Here is a 16,559-nt window from a genome sequence, read left to right on the forward strand (position 1 = left end):
CCTGTCTAATATAGGATTGGGATAAATAAATAACAGGGCAATGCCGGGTTAACAGCTAGTATTTATATATAAAGGAGATCACCAGGTCTACTACTGCTGGGAGCTCCAGAGACTCCAGGACTGTTGCCAATTGATGCTTGTGACTTCACTTCCTTTTCATCTGAAGACATTTCTCTAGCAGGACCACAACATGTATGGAAATTATAAGAGTGCATGCTGGAAATAGTTTTTAAGATGCTGATTACATCTGCACACATCTGCATTTTGATGTTTTAATCTTCTATATAAAAATAAATGTCTCTATAAATGTGTAGATATCTGTATTGTGTAACCTACAGTCTGGACTGAATACCTCCAAAATGTTGCCAAATTTCTCTATCTGATCAAGATTGTCTTCATCCATATTACCCTCTTATTATAAATGGAATCTTCCTGTACTCCTTTGCTGGACAGCTAGTCTAAACTTTGTATTTTCAGTTTTATAAAGCAGCTACAAATAAATTACAGTGAAATAGAATATATCAACTCATTATCTGATGTCCTGTCACATATTCACTACACATTCCTGCTTTTCTTCTGCTATGATAGGCTCAGGCTGAATGTATAACAGATAATAACTTTTTCATACAAACAGAAACTTTCCTATAGGAAATTACTAAAAAGTAAAAAGAGGGTGGATGAACTGGTAGAAAAAGAGACTGCTAGCTACTCCTAGTATTGTAGTTTGGGAAAAGAGAAGATGCATGGCAAACCAAGATGAATTGGTACCCTTGGCCGCTGATGGCTTGTCTGTTCCGGAGGGTTCAGTGTGGGTCAGGGAGGAGAAGAAATGCAGCAACGGACATGTCCTTCAGAAGGTAGAAAGTTGAAGTACAGAAAAGGATCACATCTTCAGAGAATGTCATCCAAGCATAAACTCTAAGGGTTAACATAGAATAACAGAGTTGGAAAGGGCTTTGGAGGTCATCTAGTCCGACTCCCCTGCTCAAGCAGGAGACCCTATACAATTTCAGATAAACGGCTGTCCAGTCTCTTCTTAAAAGTCTCCAGTGATGGGGCACCCACAACTTCTGAAGGCAAGCCATTCCTTTGAGTTATTTTATTAATTAATTCATTCATTCATGAAGTGCTGAGGTAGCACAGTGGTTAGAGCAGGGGTGAAATGCTCCCGGTTCAGACCAGCTTGGGCGAGTAGGTAGTGAGATTGGGGCTAGTTCGCCAAACCGGGAGAAATGGTTGGCTGGCCACGCCCCTGAACCGGTCCATGGCCCACAGTCCTGCCATGCTTGCCTGCCTTCCATGCTGCCTTCCTGGCATCCCGGTGGCCAGCTTGCGAAGGCAGGCAAGCAGAAGCCCACGTGGAAGGCAGGCAAGCATGGCACGGCTGCAGGGAAGGAGCATGCAGTTTACTCACCCCCCCATCCCACTCAAGCAGCGGCTTCCCTGCTCAGCCCTGACAAGCTATGCATCCATAGCAATGGAGTTGTTTTGTTCGCCACGGTGGTGCTCCGGGAGGACAAGGAACATATTCATTATAGTTGTCAGCTGCAGATGTCCGCCTGCCCACCCGAAGTACCACCTCAGTGAACAAAACAACCCCATTGTGCTGCGCCTCCTTCTGCAGCCAAACGCGCCCAGCCGTGCATGCCCTTTCCTCAAATGGGCTGTGCATGGGGCGCTTGGAGAGAGAGAGAGAGAGAGAGAGCAAGAGCTCCAACCTCTGTGTGTGTGTGTGTGTGTGTGTGTGTGTGTGTGTGAGGGAGGGAGGGAGGGAGGAAGGGAGGGAGTGATCTGAAGCCGAAGCACCCAAACTTCTGGCAGCAGCGCAGGCAGCTTCTGAGCAGTCCTGAGTCAGCTAGCTCCACCTGACCTACTCCCTGAGTCTCGCCGTTCTCCTCGCCCTCCCGCCTCAAACAGCAGCAGGCTCTGCGGGACAACAGGACCTCTCATTTTTCCCACAGCATGGCATACGCTTGCTACCTCTGCTTGTCTGCTTGCAAGCAATGATCTTCTCTGCTTCTCTCGGGATGCTGGTGCTGCACCATGGATGCATAATTTGTTGGGGCTGAGCAGGGAAGCCACTGCTTGAATGGGGTGGGGGTGGGGGAGAGGAGAACGGCGAGACTCAGGGAGTAGGTCAAGTGGAGCTGGCTGCTCAGAAACTGCCCCCACCACTGCCAGAAGTTTGGGTGCCTCAGCTTCAGATTGCTCCCTCCCTCCCTCACACACACACACACGCACACACACAAACACACACAAACAGAGGTTGGAGAACTGTCTTGCTCGCTCGCTCTCCAAGCGCCCCATGCACAGCCCATTTGAGGAAAGGGAAAGCAAGGCTGGGCACATTTGGCTGCAGGAGGAGGCCCAGGTGGAAGGCGGCTTTTTCAGCAGCATCCCCCTCCCCTCTTTGGATCGCCCTGCAAGGGGGAGGCTCTGCCTTTGCAGAAACGGGATGGGCGGTTTGTATGGAGGATTGGTGGGGGGGGATGCGTGGCCCTCTGGGATGAAGAGCAGGGCAAGAGAAGGCTCCAAGGTTCGCCTGGGCAGTCAAGCCAGAGGGAAACTCAAAGCACTGGGGGCTTCAGAAAGACAGAATGTGCTTTTGTGCAGCTCCTGGCTTCTGTGACATTCTGTGAAAGACAGAATGTGCTGCTGTTCTGTGTCAGAATGTGGAGCTCCTGGCTCTAATGGTGAGTGACGTGAATGACGTCAAACTGGCCATGCCCACCTAGTCACATGACCACCAAGCCACGCCACACCAAGCCATGCCCACAGAACTGGTAGCAAAAAAATGTAGATTTCACCCCTGGGTTAGAATACAGTACTGCAGACTACTTCTGCTGACTGCCGGCTGACTGCAATTTGGCAATTTGAATCTCACCAGGCTCAAAGTTGACTCAGCTTTCTATCCTTCTGAGGGGAGTAAAATGAGGACCCAGATTGTTGGGGGCAATATGCTGACTCTGTAAACTGCTTAGAGAGGGCTGTAAAAGTACTGTGAAGCAGTATATAAGTCTAATTGCTATTGCCATTCATTTATTCATTCATTCATTCATTCAATATAGCCACAATTGCATGACTGGGCGGCTTAAAGCTATTAAAAACTACAAACAGAATTACTGCAACCTTAAAACCAGTGGTGGATTGCCCCTGGTTCGCACCAGTTCTATAGAACTGGTAGTAAAATCAATGGGAGGCTCCGCCCACCAACCCCAATGTCATCAAAATGCTTCTCCGCATGTGCAGAAGAGTGTGCATACACGCGAAGCAAGCGAGCGTGCATGGCCCCTTTGCGAACCGGTAGTAAAGGTAAGTAGAACCCAGCCCTGCTTAAAACATATTTAAATATATATATAAAACCATATTTAATTATATATATATATATATATATATATATATATATATATATATATATGTGTGTGTGTGTGTGTGTGTGTGTGTGTGTGTGTGTGTGATAAAACCCGCAACTGAAGTCTAAAACAATCTACATTCTTTTCTTTTTTTTGAAAAAAGTTTTTTATTTTTATTTTTCATCAACATGTTTAAATGTACAATCTTTTATCCATCCTTATCCATTGTTCGTTCTTCTTCTTCTTTAACTTCCATTAGGTAATTAATTAATTATTTGTTCGGGTCTGCTCTTTTACCATTTCCTTCTTTTGTTTTACTACAACCTACTTTCCTACTTCCTTTCCTCTTTCCCCTCTCCTCTCTTCTTCCTCCCTTTCTTACCCTCTCTCCTGCTCTTCTTTCCCCTTCCTCTTCCTCTCCTTTTCCCATTCTTCTTTTCTTTTCTTCTCACCTCCAAACTCCCCTACTTTCCACTCTCTGCTCCTCCCCTCTTTTCCATTCCCTTGTTGTTTCCTTTTTTAATTCAATCTGAGATGGTATTTGAGCAGACCCGATTTCTATTTACATACGTCTTCATTTCCAATTTCATGATACATGGATTGATTAAAAAATGTACAGGAATACTAGAGGAATAATAGTAAAGTAAAAAATTAAATTGGAAATTAAAACAATCTACATTCATAACAACCACACCGTAGGCTCTACTGCACATTCAGATCCCCAGCCACAGGGGTACAGCTATATCTTTTAAGACCTTATGGAATACGATTGGGGCCAATCTGGTATGTGTAATAATAACAGAGACAATCTAATCAGAATGGTATTACTTTGTATATAAATGGTTTGGAGCTCCTCTTCTATTGGTTGTGCATACATGCGTGTACTGAGAAACACCCCTGGGTCATGTAACCAAAAGGGAGGTGGTCTTAGAATGGAGCAGTTGGCAGCATTCCAAGTTGCCACCCATTTTCCGTTGCCCTTGGAGAATTTGGCAGGATTTTTTTCCCCCTCTCTGCAGGCTGTGGATTTGGATCTTGCCCATTTTCAAACTCATTTCCTATAGGAGGAAACTCCCAGTTCCTCCCAAACCAGATTTAATTCTTTGTGGAGTATACTTTCTGGGTGGGTGGATGGACAAGCAGATGGACAAAGTCCTAAGGTTCCTTACATAGCTTTTTATAACATTCTGCTGGACTGGAAAGAGTAAAAAAAATTAGGGAAATCGTGCAGAGCAGGGCTTCTGGAATTTTTTTAACTCCTTAAAAATAGCTCTGCTTAAAGTGAGGGAAGGAAGAAAAAGGAGGATAACAATGGAATCACTGGTAACATTCCAAGCCAGTGGTGGGTTGCCACCGGTTCACACCGGTTCTATAGAACTGGTAGTAAAACCAGCAGGAGGCTCCGCCCACTGACCCTGACATCATCAAAACGCTTCTGCGCATGCAGCCCCGTTGCGAACCGGTAGTAAAGGTAAGTAGAACCCACCCCTGTTCCAAGCTATTGGTCAGCTGCTGCTCTAATAGAATTGCAAACTATTTTCTTTTCTAGAATGCTTTCTTCCACAGCCCCACCTGGTTTAACCCATTTTTAACTTGATCTTTCTTATGCCAGCCTCTGCCACCTGACAACACCTGTGATGTAGATTTGGATATAACAGAAGGAAGCAACGAAAATAGATTGTTTTTTGCTCTTTGACTTTGATAATGCAAGTAAATATATTTTGATTGTTGGGATTAGTGAAGTGAATTAAAGCAGCATCTTATCATCTTTATTTCAGTAGTATTATGACTAGATATCATCACTGCATATTATGGAACAAAGAATTCAGAAGATAAAATGAATAACATACATCACAAATTGCAAATAGCAGAATCTGATCTTTATAAACGGAATTTGAAATGTACAGCCTTTCAGAAGACAACTAGTCTAGTTTTGGAGAGCTCTCTTGCTGATGGACAAACAGATGGACAGAGTCCTTGGTCCCTTTATAAAATTATTTTCCAATATTTCATTGGTTTAGAAAGAATAAAATTAAACTACATGGACTGAATAGTTTGAGATTACTAGTTTGAGACTGGGAACTATTCCCATCCATGTACTTAATTCCTAGCCCCTTTTTGGTTGCTGATAATATTTTGCAAAGGTCAGCTAAGCTACAAATAGATTGCATCACATTTTGCAATCAGACTCCCTTTGCTAATCCTTATTTACTCTGTTTAATGATTAATAATGAATTCTAACTCCAAGAGCTGTATATAAATTTCAAAGATATTTGTAATTCAGCAGAGTGCCATAAAATACTTTTGGAGAATTGTAAGTATCATATGCAATTTTCCTGTATCTTAGTTTATTAATGCTTCCTGCAAGATGTCTGCTTTCTGCTGTGGATTAAAAACCCTAGTTAAAGGTAAAGGTTCCCCTTGCACATATGTGCTAGTTGTTCCCGACCCTATGGTCGGACTCATTTCAAAGCCAAAGAGCCAGTGTTGTCCGAAGACGTCTCCGTGGTCATGTGGCCAGCATGACTAAACGCCAAAGGTGCACGGAACTCTGTTACCTTCCCACCAAAGGTGGTCCCTATTTTTCTACTTGCATTTTTTACGTGCTTTCAAACTGCTAGGTTGACAGAAGCTGGGACAAGTAAAAGGAGCTCATCCCGTTATGTGGTACTAGGGATTTGAACTGCTGAACTGCCGACTTTTCGATTGACAAGCTTAGCATCTTAACCACTGAGCCACCGCATCCCATTTAAAAACCCTAGGTGACATCCAATTAACCTCCCTGCCAGGATAATGATTTCTGTTTATAGGATGGAGGACAAATTTACTCCCTTTCCTTCCTGCAACCGCATACAGTATATGCCCTTAAAATATATTTCAGAAGGTTGCATATATCCTGCATAGCAGTTAGGAATAGGTCATCAAGTCTCAAGAAAAGAAAACAGAGGCCATCACATTCCATAAGTGGAAATGCATGTAAGCAACATTAATCAGAATGAGAGATATCTTCTCATGTGATTCAGAATGCAGACAAAATTCAATTGTATTATCTCAGAAAAGTGCAGTTGCATGACGCTCATGTCACCTACTCCCAGTGCAACACTTCTTACCCAATAGATGGTGAGAAATTTCCCAAAAAACGTGAGTTTGGGAGAACCTGATGCCAATGCAGCACTATTCAATCTTGAGTCAGAGCAGAAGTCCCTTCTCCTGCATAAAAAGGCAGGCTATCAGGCTATCCTGAATGAAGGCTTAATGCTGGCTTCTGAAAACCAAAAAGAATTTTTCAGATAGAGTGCTTAAATTAATAGCAAGCTAATCATAGATTCCCCCCCCCTCTATTATAAGAGAAAAAGCAGAGTTTCCTAGTATTTTAGTAGGCTTTCTTTTAGTAGACACCATATGGGGGGAAGTGCTGGAGCACAATTTGCCAGTAGCCTTAAGAAATGGAAAGTAGTCAGCATTAAAGTTGCCTGAAAAATGAGGATTAGAATCCTCATAAACAACAAGATAAATATAAAATGAGCCTTTAGAATTTCAAACTGTTATAAAAACCCAACTATCTGGTCAAAAATGTATATTATTGCTTTAAAGAAAATGATAAAATGTGCAAATTTTTAAAAATATTTAGAACAATGCAGTTTTTTGTTTTGTTTTGTTTTTTGAAACCGCTGCTATTAAAATGCTGAAAGCATCATTTTGGACATATTATATATGTGTGTGTATTAGAAGTTAATTTCACAAATGTGTATATATGCAAATTTGTGAAATTAACTTCTAAAATTCTTTCTTATACTAATTTCAGGAAAGCTAAATTAATTATGCTATGTAAATATATAGCTATAGGGCAAAATCTACCATTCTTACAGAATTCCTATGTATTTCTGGATTGTTCCTCTAATATCTTCTATAGGGACTATTAGCAGAAGATGTACAATGAAGTCCATCATCAATTTCTTGTTACTGATTAGTCTTCAAGTCTGTTGCCATCAATTTCCAGAATATCCTGATCACGACCATGTTCATAAAGATAAAAATCTACACAGACATCACGAACTTCCTTTGGCAGAAGAAGGGGAGAAATACCTAAACTATCATAAGATAGTTTCCAGTAATTCTGAATTTGCATTCAGATTCTACCAAGAAATTGCTTCAGATGCAGCTGACAAAAATATTTTCTTCTCTCCCTTCAGCATCTTGACAGCTTTTGCACTGTTGACATTAGGTGCCAAATCAGAAACCAAGAATCAGATTCACAAAACACTTGCTTTTAATCTCTCAGACATTGAAGAGAGAGAGATACATGAAGGATTCCAACAGCTCATCCATGGACTTAGCCATACGAGCCATAAAGTCCAGCTGAACATAGGCAATGTCCTGTTCATTGAAGAATCCTTGAAATTATTGGCTACATTTTTGGAAGATGCCAAAACCTTTTATAAAGCTGAGGGATTCTCTACCAATTTCAGTGTTCCCAGACTGGTTAAAAAGCAGATCAATGACTATGTGAGAAACAAAACTCATGGGAAAATACCTCATGCCGTTGAACATCTAGAGCCAGGTACTGTGATGGTCCTTGTGAATTACATCTTCTTCAAAGGTAGGTAGAAGAACAGTTATTTATAAATGGATCCACCTTTCCTTTATATCTTTCCGGTCATCCTATAAGAGGATGACTTACAATAGTAAGCTATAGGAATGGGGAAGCCTTTGTCTGCTGGACTACATATTACTAAAAGGCTGCCAGTCTTGTACTGAGAATTTTATAGAAATGTAGTAATAAAATTCAAGTATCTGGGGGGAGAAAAGAATACTGTTTTCCTTTTCCTGAACATTTTCTGAACTATCTATCTATCTATCTTTATCTGTCTGTCTGTCTATCATTCAGGAGTGTCAAACTGGCAGTCCGCGGGCCGGATGCGTCATGTGCAGGCCATACCCACCTCAGCCCCACGAAGGGGGAAAATGTCACGATACGTCATGTGACGGCAACGGGATGCTGCGAGGTTGACACTCGTGATCTATATCATCTATCATCTCTCTCTCTCACTCTCTCTCTTCTCTCACTCTCATCTCTCATCTATCACATTTCTGAATCTCCCATATCTCTTAAAGAGGGAATTCAATAGTTGTCAATCTATAATTTTATTTTCTTGTATCATTTTCTCTTCCAACTGCCCTCCCCTCCAATTCTAATTTCTTAAAGTTTTCAGAGGCTTGAATATCGTTTTCCCATTACTTACCTGCCTCTGTTTATTTCTTTATTTGAAAATTGTATGTGAATTTTGCATAACACACTTCCAAACCTAGATTTAACTGTTAGAGATATATATTGTCGCTGATTTATAGATTCTATCTACCCCCCACATCACTTTTACTCCACCCTCTCAGCCCCCGGACACACACGAGCTGCTTTTTTATAAATTCACTTGCTGTCTCAAGCTGTAATCAAATTGGTTCTTATTAGACAAGTTTTTTTTTTTTAAAAAAAACCCTTTAAACTTCAAAAACTATGTATCTTTGCATGTTAGGAATGGAATGGAATGGAATGGAATGGAATGGAATAGAATAGAATAGAATAGAATAGAATAGAATAGAATAGAATAGAATAGAATAGAATAGACCTTGGAGGTCTTCTAGTCCAACCCCCTGCTTAGGCAGGAAACCTTATACCATTTGAGACAAATGGTTATCCAACTTCTTCTTAAAAACTTCCAGTGTTGGAGCATTCACGATTTCTGGAGGCAAGTTGTTCCACTGATTAATTGTTCTAACTGTCAGGAAATTTCTCCTTAGTTCTAGGTTGCTTCTCTCCTTGATTAGTTTCCATGCATTGCTTCTTGTTCTGCCCTCAGGTGCTTTGGAGAACAGCTTGACTCCCTTTGAACATTCAGTTCTTTGAATGTTTTGCAGAAATCCCTTTAGTTTATTCCCAAATGTTTGCTATTCACCTTTTTGTATTAGGGGAAGTTAGCAGGATGTGAAAGCCCAATGTTACAGCATCATGTACTGCCTTAGAAAAGTAATCTTCTATGTGATTTCAAGTTATGGAACAGGAGCTTTTTGGTACAGGTAATTCTCTCTTTCTGGCTGCCTCATTTAAATACCATTCAAAGTTACAACAGTTGGGGTGGGGGAAAGCTTAGCAATCAATCCTCAAATTTACAATGGTGATCTTGTGATTACAATTACCATTTGCATGCTTCATAACCAGCTTCTGACAAGCAGAGTTAATGGAGAACATGGGAACGAAATTACAAGTCTCAAACTCATGATATCTCATCTAATAGTTGTGGTGATTCACTTAACAACCAAAGCAGAAGTGAAGCTGTAAATCTGTCATGGACATGTGATGATTCGCATAGCAACCACAGCACTTAACAATGCAGTTGCAAGTCCTGATTGCAATTATTAAATGAGAAATACCTGTAGTGCTAGCAACTGAAAAATTTCAAGTTTTTGAAGTTAGGAAGGGAATAGTTAAAATATTTTTTTACAGTTTTGTTAAAGTGAGTGATTTCTTCAACAGTGTTTGTTATGTGTTGTTGCTGGCTGCTATTTTATGTTCACTATGGTTTGGGATTATTGTTTTTTACTTTGTTTTTAATTATTAGCTGCCCAGAGTCATGCAATTGAGATGTGTGGCCATACAAGTTGAATAAATAAGAGCCTTGGTGGCGCAGCAGACTAAAGCACTGTTAAGTAACACCAGCTGCCTGCAATTACTGCAAGTTCAATCTCACCAGGCTCAAGGTTGACTCAGCCTTCCATCCTTTCGAGGTAGGTAAAATGAGGACCCGGTTTGTGGGGGCAATAAGCTGACTTTGTATAAAAAAGAACACCGCTTGGGAGGGGGGGAAAGCCCTACTAAGCAGGTATATACAAAAGTATGAAGGCTATTGCTTAAGGCATTGTAAGCCGCCCTGAGTCTCTGGAAAAGGGTGGCATATAAATCGAACCAAGAAAGAAAGAAAGAAAGAAAGAAAGAAAGAAAGAAAGGAAGGAAGGAAGGAAGGAAGGAAGGAAGGAAGGAAGAAAGAAAGAAAGAAAGAAAGAAAGAAAGAAAGAAAGAAAGAAAGAAAGAAAGAAAGAAAGAAGTTATAAGGATTTCTGCTTTATAATATTAAGGGAGGTTTCCAAGGATTGCTGAGGAAAAAAAGAATATGTTGAAAAATTAGCATGCCATCTTTGCTCTGCATGTTTCCTCAGAAATAAATTTGCACTGAGTTCAATATGTTAATGTGGAGAATATGGATTAATTAATGTTCAATCCAGCATTAGAGAAAACCTTTTATGTTTTGACCAATTCATTTTCTGGAAACATTTGGTTGCATGCCATGATCAGAACTCCCTGCAATCAGAGACTCAACAAATCTCAGGAAATCCTAAATGCTTTGGAAAAATTCCTGGCTATCAGACAAGATGATAAAGCACACAGTTGTAGCCCTTCCACACACTGGCTGACTGAAAAAGATGAAATATTAGTGAGTAATTAATTCCTACTTTGGGGGAATTAATTATTCTATTCAATTCAATTCAAATCTTTATTGTCTGTGCACAACATATGCACAATGAGATTGGTTGAGCTCCCTCGGTGCACACACACCCCAACACAATACAACTCACAGTGAAGGCAGAAAATCCCTAACCCAATAAATCATATTAACAAAACACCCAGTCCTATTGCACCAGTGTGAACATGTTACACATTGCGCCGGCCCTGCAGTTCATCATACTACGTAGTTATGATGTTATTTCTCATTCAGGAGACTGACAGCCCACGGATAAAAACTGTTCTTCAGCCTGCTTGTGCAGCTGGCTATGCTTCTATATCTCCTTCCCAATGGTAGGAGGGTAAAGAAGTGGTGACCAGGGTGAGAGTCATCCCTGATTCAGATTATCCCCTATCTAATCTGTGTTTCCCCCATCCCACAATCACTACCCTGTTTTTTTTTTTCTTCTTTTTTCGAGCTTCCTGGGAAAAACCTTTTGACACTCGTTTGACCAGAAAAAAAGACTTCTTTGTAGATGCAAACACAACAGTGCAGATTGATTTGATGAGACACTTAGACTACTATAACATTTTCCGTGATGAAGATCTTTCTTGCTGGGTGGTAGAAATTCCTTATAAAGGAGATGTTACGTCATTGTTTATTCTACCGGATAAAGGGAAGTTAGAACAGGTGGAGGCAGCTTTGGTGACAGAAACCCTGTCAAAATGGACCACCTCCTTGACGTATAAGTAAGTCTTGTTACAATCCCTTTTCTTCTAAATTTTTATTTCTTGAATTAATTTGTTATAAAATTAAACACTTTGATGTTGTACAATAATACATTATTTCTGACAGCAGGCCACTGAATTATCAAGTCTATATTAAGCAGAAAAATATTTCTTTGATTCCTTCTAGTTATCTAAAAGGGCCAATCTAGATATGACACTAAATACAGATAGTCTTTGACTTACAACGGTTCCTTTAGTGACCATTCAAATGCCACTGAAAAAAGTGACTTATGACTGTTTTTCACACTTACAACCATAGCCATGTGATCAAAATTCAGATGCCTGACAACTGACTCCTATTTAAGATGGCTGCAGTGTCCTGGGATCATATGGCTTAGGACTGGGGTATCTACGAGACCGCCTTCTGCCACCAGTAGCCTCTCACCGACCAGTACGCTCCCATAGAGAGGGGGTCCTCAGGGTGCCGTCGGCCAAACAATGTCGACTGGCGGCCCCCAGGGGGAGAGCCTTCTCTGTGGGGGCACCTGCCATCTGGAACGAGCTCCCCCCGGAGATACGGAGGATCCCGGACCTGCGCGCTTTCTGCCATGCCATCAAAACATTTCTTTTCCAGCAGGCCGGCCTGGCCTAACCTCTCTTTTAAACTTTTTTTAAAAAATTTTAAATTTCTAAATTTTAAATTTTTCTTATGAATTTGGGGTGTTTTAAATTTCATTCTCTGGGCCAATTATTTAATTGTATTTTAATGGTTTTTTAACATTTGTATTATATGTATTTTATTTGGCTGTTCACCGCCCTGAGTCCTTCGGGAGTAGGGCGGTATACAAATTTAATAAATAAAATAAAATAATAAATAAATATAATCACCTTTTGTGACCTTCTGACCAGCAATGTCAATGGGGAAGACAGATTCATTTAATAACCGTGTTGCTAACTTACCAACTGCAGTGATTCACTTAACAATTGTGACAAGGAGGTTTGTAAATTGAGGCAAAATTCACCTAACAAATGTCTCACTTAGGAACAGAAATTTTGGGCTCAGTTGTGATTGTAAGTCGAGGACTACTTGTATGGGTAAGCACCAAATAATTTTAATTAAAAAATATATTTACACCTAAATGAGATATGGCTATGGAATTTCTTGACGGTTGACCAATAATTGCGATGACCATATTCATGTGGAGAGAGAGGGAGGGAGGGAGGGAGAGAGACAGAGACAGAGAGAGAGACAGAGGGGCGAGGAACCAAGCAGCTATCTCTCTGCATGGTATCTCTGCCTGCAAACCTTTCTAAATAAAGGAGCTGGAACTGGTTCAGGGTGTCCACATGATTCCCATGGCCAAGTATTCTTATTTAATTAGTTTTTAATTCATAAAGAACTTTCCCCAACATATTATATGTAAGGAACTTGAAAAAGAGGCATTGCCAGCTCATTGTGTTATTTAATTTTCTCATTTCTTTTTCTCCTTTTTTTCTTCTTAAACAAAATAAGATAAATACAAAATAAATAAATAAATAATATATTCATATATATATAATATCTATCCATCTCTACTGCTTTTAAACTTTGAATGCAATACAGTGTAATGGAACTGAAACATAATAAAACTGAAAATATAATATTTGGATTGTTTTCTTTGTTTTGGTTAACCAGAAATATAAATCTGCACATTCCTAAATTTACCATTTCTACATCTTACAACGTCAAAGACTTGTTACAAAGAATGGGAATGACGGCTGTCTTCAACGACACTAGTGACTTATCTGGAATCACTGGAGAATGCAATCTGAAGGTTTCAAAAGTACGTATGGGAATGAGGTTGGTGGTTGACTGGCTGATTGCCCTTTTCCCTGAATCAAATATTTTCAAAAATCTTTCTTTGTAAGGCTTTATGCCAAGGAATCTGAAAAAAAGTTAGTTCTAGCCTCCATCTAAAAAAATGTGAAAAACTCTTGAGAAAGGCTGTCTCATTCTTTGGAGACTGTCTGTGCAAGTCCCTGCAGTTTTCTTAGCAAAGTTTTTTATTGCCTCCTTCCTAGAGCTGAGAGAAAGTGATTGGTCCAAGGTCACACAGCTGACATCATATCCAAGAATTCAGGGTCCCCTGCTTTCTAGCCTGATGCCTTAACCACTATACCAAATGGGCTTTCTTTAAAAAAAAAAAGGGGGGGGGTCTTCTTTCAAGAAGCTGTTACTGATATACAATTCCTCAGCTTTTAGTCTTTTTGTGAGTAATAAGGAATAGAACAGAATAACAGATTTGGAAAGGACCTTGGAGAGTTTCTAGTTCAACCGCCTGCTCAGGAAATAAAATTAGTTCACATTTTAATGATAGCTTCTCCAATTTTACAATTTTAACTCATTCCATGAGCCAAAATCAAGTCATTTCCCTGATCTGATAGCAATACAGCTATCCATTAAAAAAATACACCTGAAAACAACATGCATACAAATGCATAAAATACAGAAATACATTTTTAAGTTAAAAATGAGCAATTTAGACAAAGCTGCAAACAAAAAGTTTGAAGTAATATGAAAACAAAAATTTGGAGTAATATGCCCTCAAATATATATAAATTGTATGGCTAACTTATTTTTTTTAAATGCTCAAATTGACATAGAAAGAATAGCCTATATTTATTAAGGAGAGACAGGGAGAGAGAAAGAGAGAAAGAGAGAAACTGAGAGAAACCAAAGTAGAGAATTTTTCTCACTCTCAAATGGAATTCCACAGCTAAATATAGGTAGAGGAACATCAATCCATTGCGAGTTTGGCTTTGTATGCATTCATTAAAAACCCTTGGTGTAGTTTTGCTCTAAATTTGTTTTTAAAAGATGCTTACTTGATCACTATATTTTAAAAAAGAAGTTCACTCAAATTCTATTCTCTTATGCATGCTTTTCCTGAGAGATGATAGATAGATAGATAGATAGATAGATAGATAGATAGATAGATAGATAGACAGACAGACAGACAGACAGACAGACAGAAAGTATATATATATTACTTTTTAAAAATATATTTCAAATTACAGTTGTGTGAAAATAGAAAGAGAATTGCATTCTAATTCATGTACTAATAATAGCATAAAAATACAGAGCAAATTAGACATCCAAGTATTTATATTTAAATTGAATAGTATTTGATGCCTTAATTACTACACCAAATTGCTCTCGTGTGCTAACAATACTCAACTCATCTCAGGACAACCTAGTTGACAAAGATCCTCTTCAACTCATGAACATGAGCACAAAAACCCTTATATATAACAGCTTCCAACATAACAAAGTCATCAAAATAAATATCAGCACATATGTTTGTGTCATGCGCATATGTATGAATACACATCTCCCACTCTTTCCCCAAAACTCCCCTCATAAATTGGATGTGGTGACCTTCCAAGATGCCAAAGCATTGGCCCTGCTAATTTCTTTCACCAGATATATTCTAACCTATACATTTTCCTCCCCAGTTTTTTTGAGTTTTGGATATACAAGGTGAGATGCCTTAATACCGAAAATGATTGTGTCAAACAGAATAGTTATTTCAAGGAACTTTGGTGGAAAAAAAATCCTAAAACAAAGATTATTACAATATTCAACTGTAACTAATGTAAGGTAAAGCTTTTATTGGTTAAAGCTGTTTTCTCCCTACAGGCCATTCATAAAACTATGCTGAACATTCATGAGAGTGGTACGGAGGCAGCAGCTGTCACTGTTATACAATTTATGCTACGTTCTGCTAAAATGAAATCTTCACTTTTTATCACATTTGACAGACCTTTCCTGATAATAGGTATGGCTAAGCCAACGGGCAGCATCATTTTTCTAGGGAGAATTATGAATCCGGCTGAACAATAAATATTAGAATATGCCATTCTGTTCAGGTAATGATAAAAATACCTCCCTAAAGCAATTGGCTAGGTCTAGACTAACAGAAGAGAATCTGCAATTGCATTATAATTGATTGAAGCCAATTTTTTGTGAGAGAAATAAGAAAACATCTTCAAAATATTTTTACAATAAAATTCTTGTTAAAATCTGTTATCTTGTAGGTTAACCTTCTGTATTACCATTTGAAAATCTGAAGCTAATTTCTACTGTTGGGAAAGAGCAATTCTAATTGCCACATCTCAGTACAATATTCCCGTTAGGAAATGTTTGGCGGGGGGGGGGGGGAACAAGCATTGGACAATTCTTCCATGAGCCTTTTTTTTTTTAATTTGATTTATATGCCGCCCTTCTCCGGAGACTCAGGGTGGTTTACAATGCGTTAAGCAATAGCCTTCATACTTTTGTGTATTTTATACAAAGTCAGTTTATTGCCCCCACAATCTGGGTCCTCATTTTACCTACCTTAGAAAGGATGGAAGGCTGAGTCAACCTTGAGCCTGGTGAGATTTGAACTTGCAGTAATTGCAGGCAGCTGATGTTAATAACAGTGCTTTAGTCTGCTGCGCTACCAGGGCTCTAAGCACATACTTTAAGCACATACAGGTATATGAAATATGACAGACGTGTATACATTGTACATAATATGGAAATAAATACATTTTTGGCTTAAGCATGATGACTCTTTTATATTCAGAAATAAATAACAGCAGAAAAGGCATCTGTAAATATTTCTGTGTCGCAACTGATCTTTAACTATACACATTCCTGTTCTAAATATGATGCTATCAGAGCATTAGTATTGGTGTTCATAAAATATGTTTTCAGTCCAGAACAAAATAGTCTCACAGAAAAGTTTTTGAGGTAACTGTTCCTTTGGAACAAAACTTGAAATAATTTGAATGATCTTTGTACTTTGTATTCCTGCACCACTGTTTTTCACCATGGGATTGCAAGAGTGGAAAGGTGGATAATCCCAGCTAAATGCTGCTGACAATCCAATATGCAGATAATTTGGCCATGGGCATGATTTTTAAAAAAGTTTTTAAAATAAAATAAATCCCATATAAAA

The 16,559-nt window shown here is 39.2% G+C and overlaps 1 protein-coding gene across 2 annotated transcripts; it reads left to right on the top strand.

Moving 5' to 3' along the window:
• Positions 1-4,410: 4,410 nt before the first annotated feature.
• Positions 4,411-16,160, top strand: LOC117665951 (alpha-1-antitrypsin-like). 2 transcript variants are annotated; one of them, XM_034418404.3, is made up of 5 exons: positions 4,411-4,824; positions 7,267-7,953; positions 11,325-11,595; positions 13,250-13,397; positions 15,254-16,160. In XM_034418404.3, exons 2-5 carry the CDS (start codon positions 7,290-7,292, stop codon positions 15,455-15,457), a joined length of 1,287 nt encoding a protein of 428 aa, XP_034274295.2. In that variant the 5' UTR covers positions 4,411-4,824; positions 7,267-7,289; the 3' UTR covers positions 15,458-16,160. The 2 variants fall into 2 exon arrangements, with proteins under 2 accessions (XP_034274295.2, XP_087728743.1); XM_087872617.1 differs by lacking the exon at positions 4,411-4,824 and adding an exon at positions 4,859-5,667.
• Positions 16,161-16,559: the final 399 nt, after the last annotated feature.

The sequence above is a fragment of the Pantherophis guttatus genome, chromosome 1, assembly GCF_059756535.1.
Source record: "Pantherophis guttatus breed Tessera chromosome 1, ASM5975653v1, whole genome shotgun sequence".
Classification (NCBI taxonomy): domain Eukaryota; kingdom Metazoa; phylum Chordata; class Lepidosauria; order Squamata; family Colubridae; genus Pantherophis; species Pantherophis guttatus.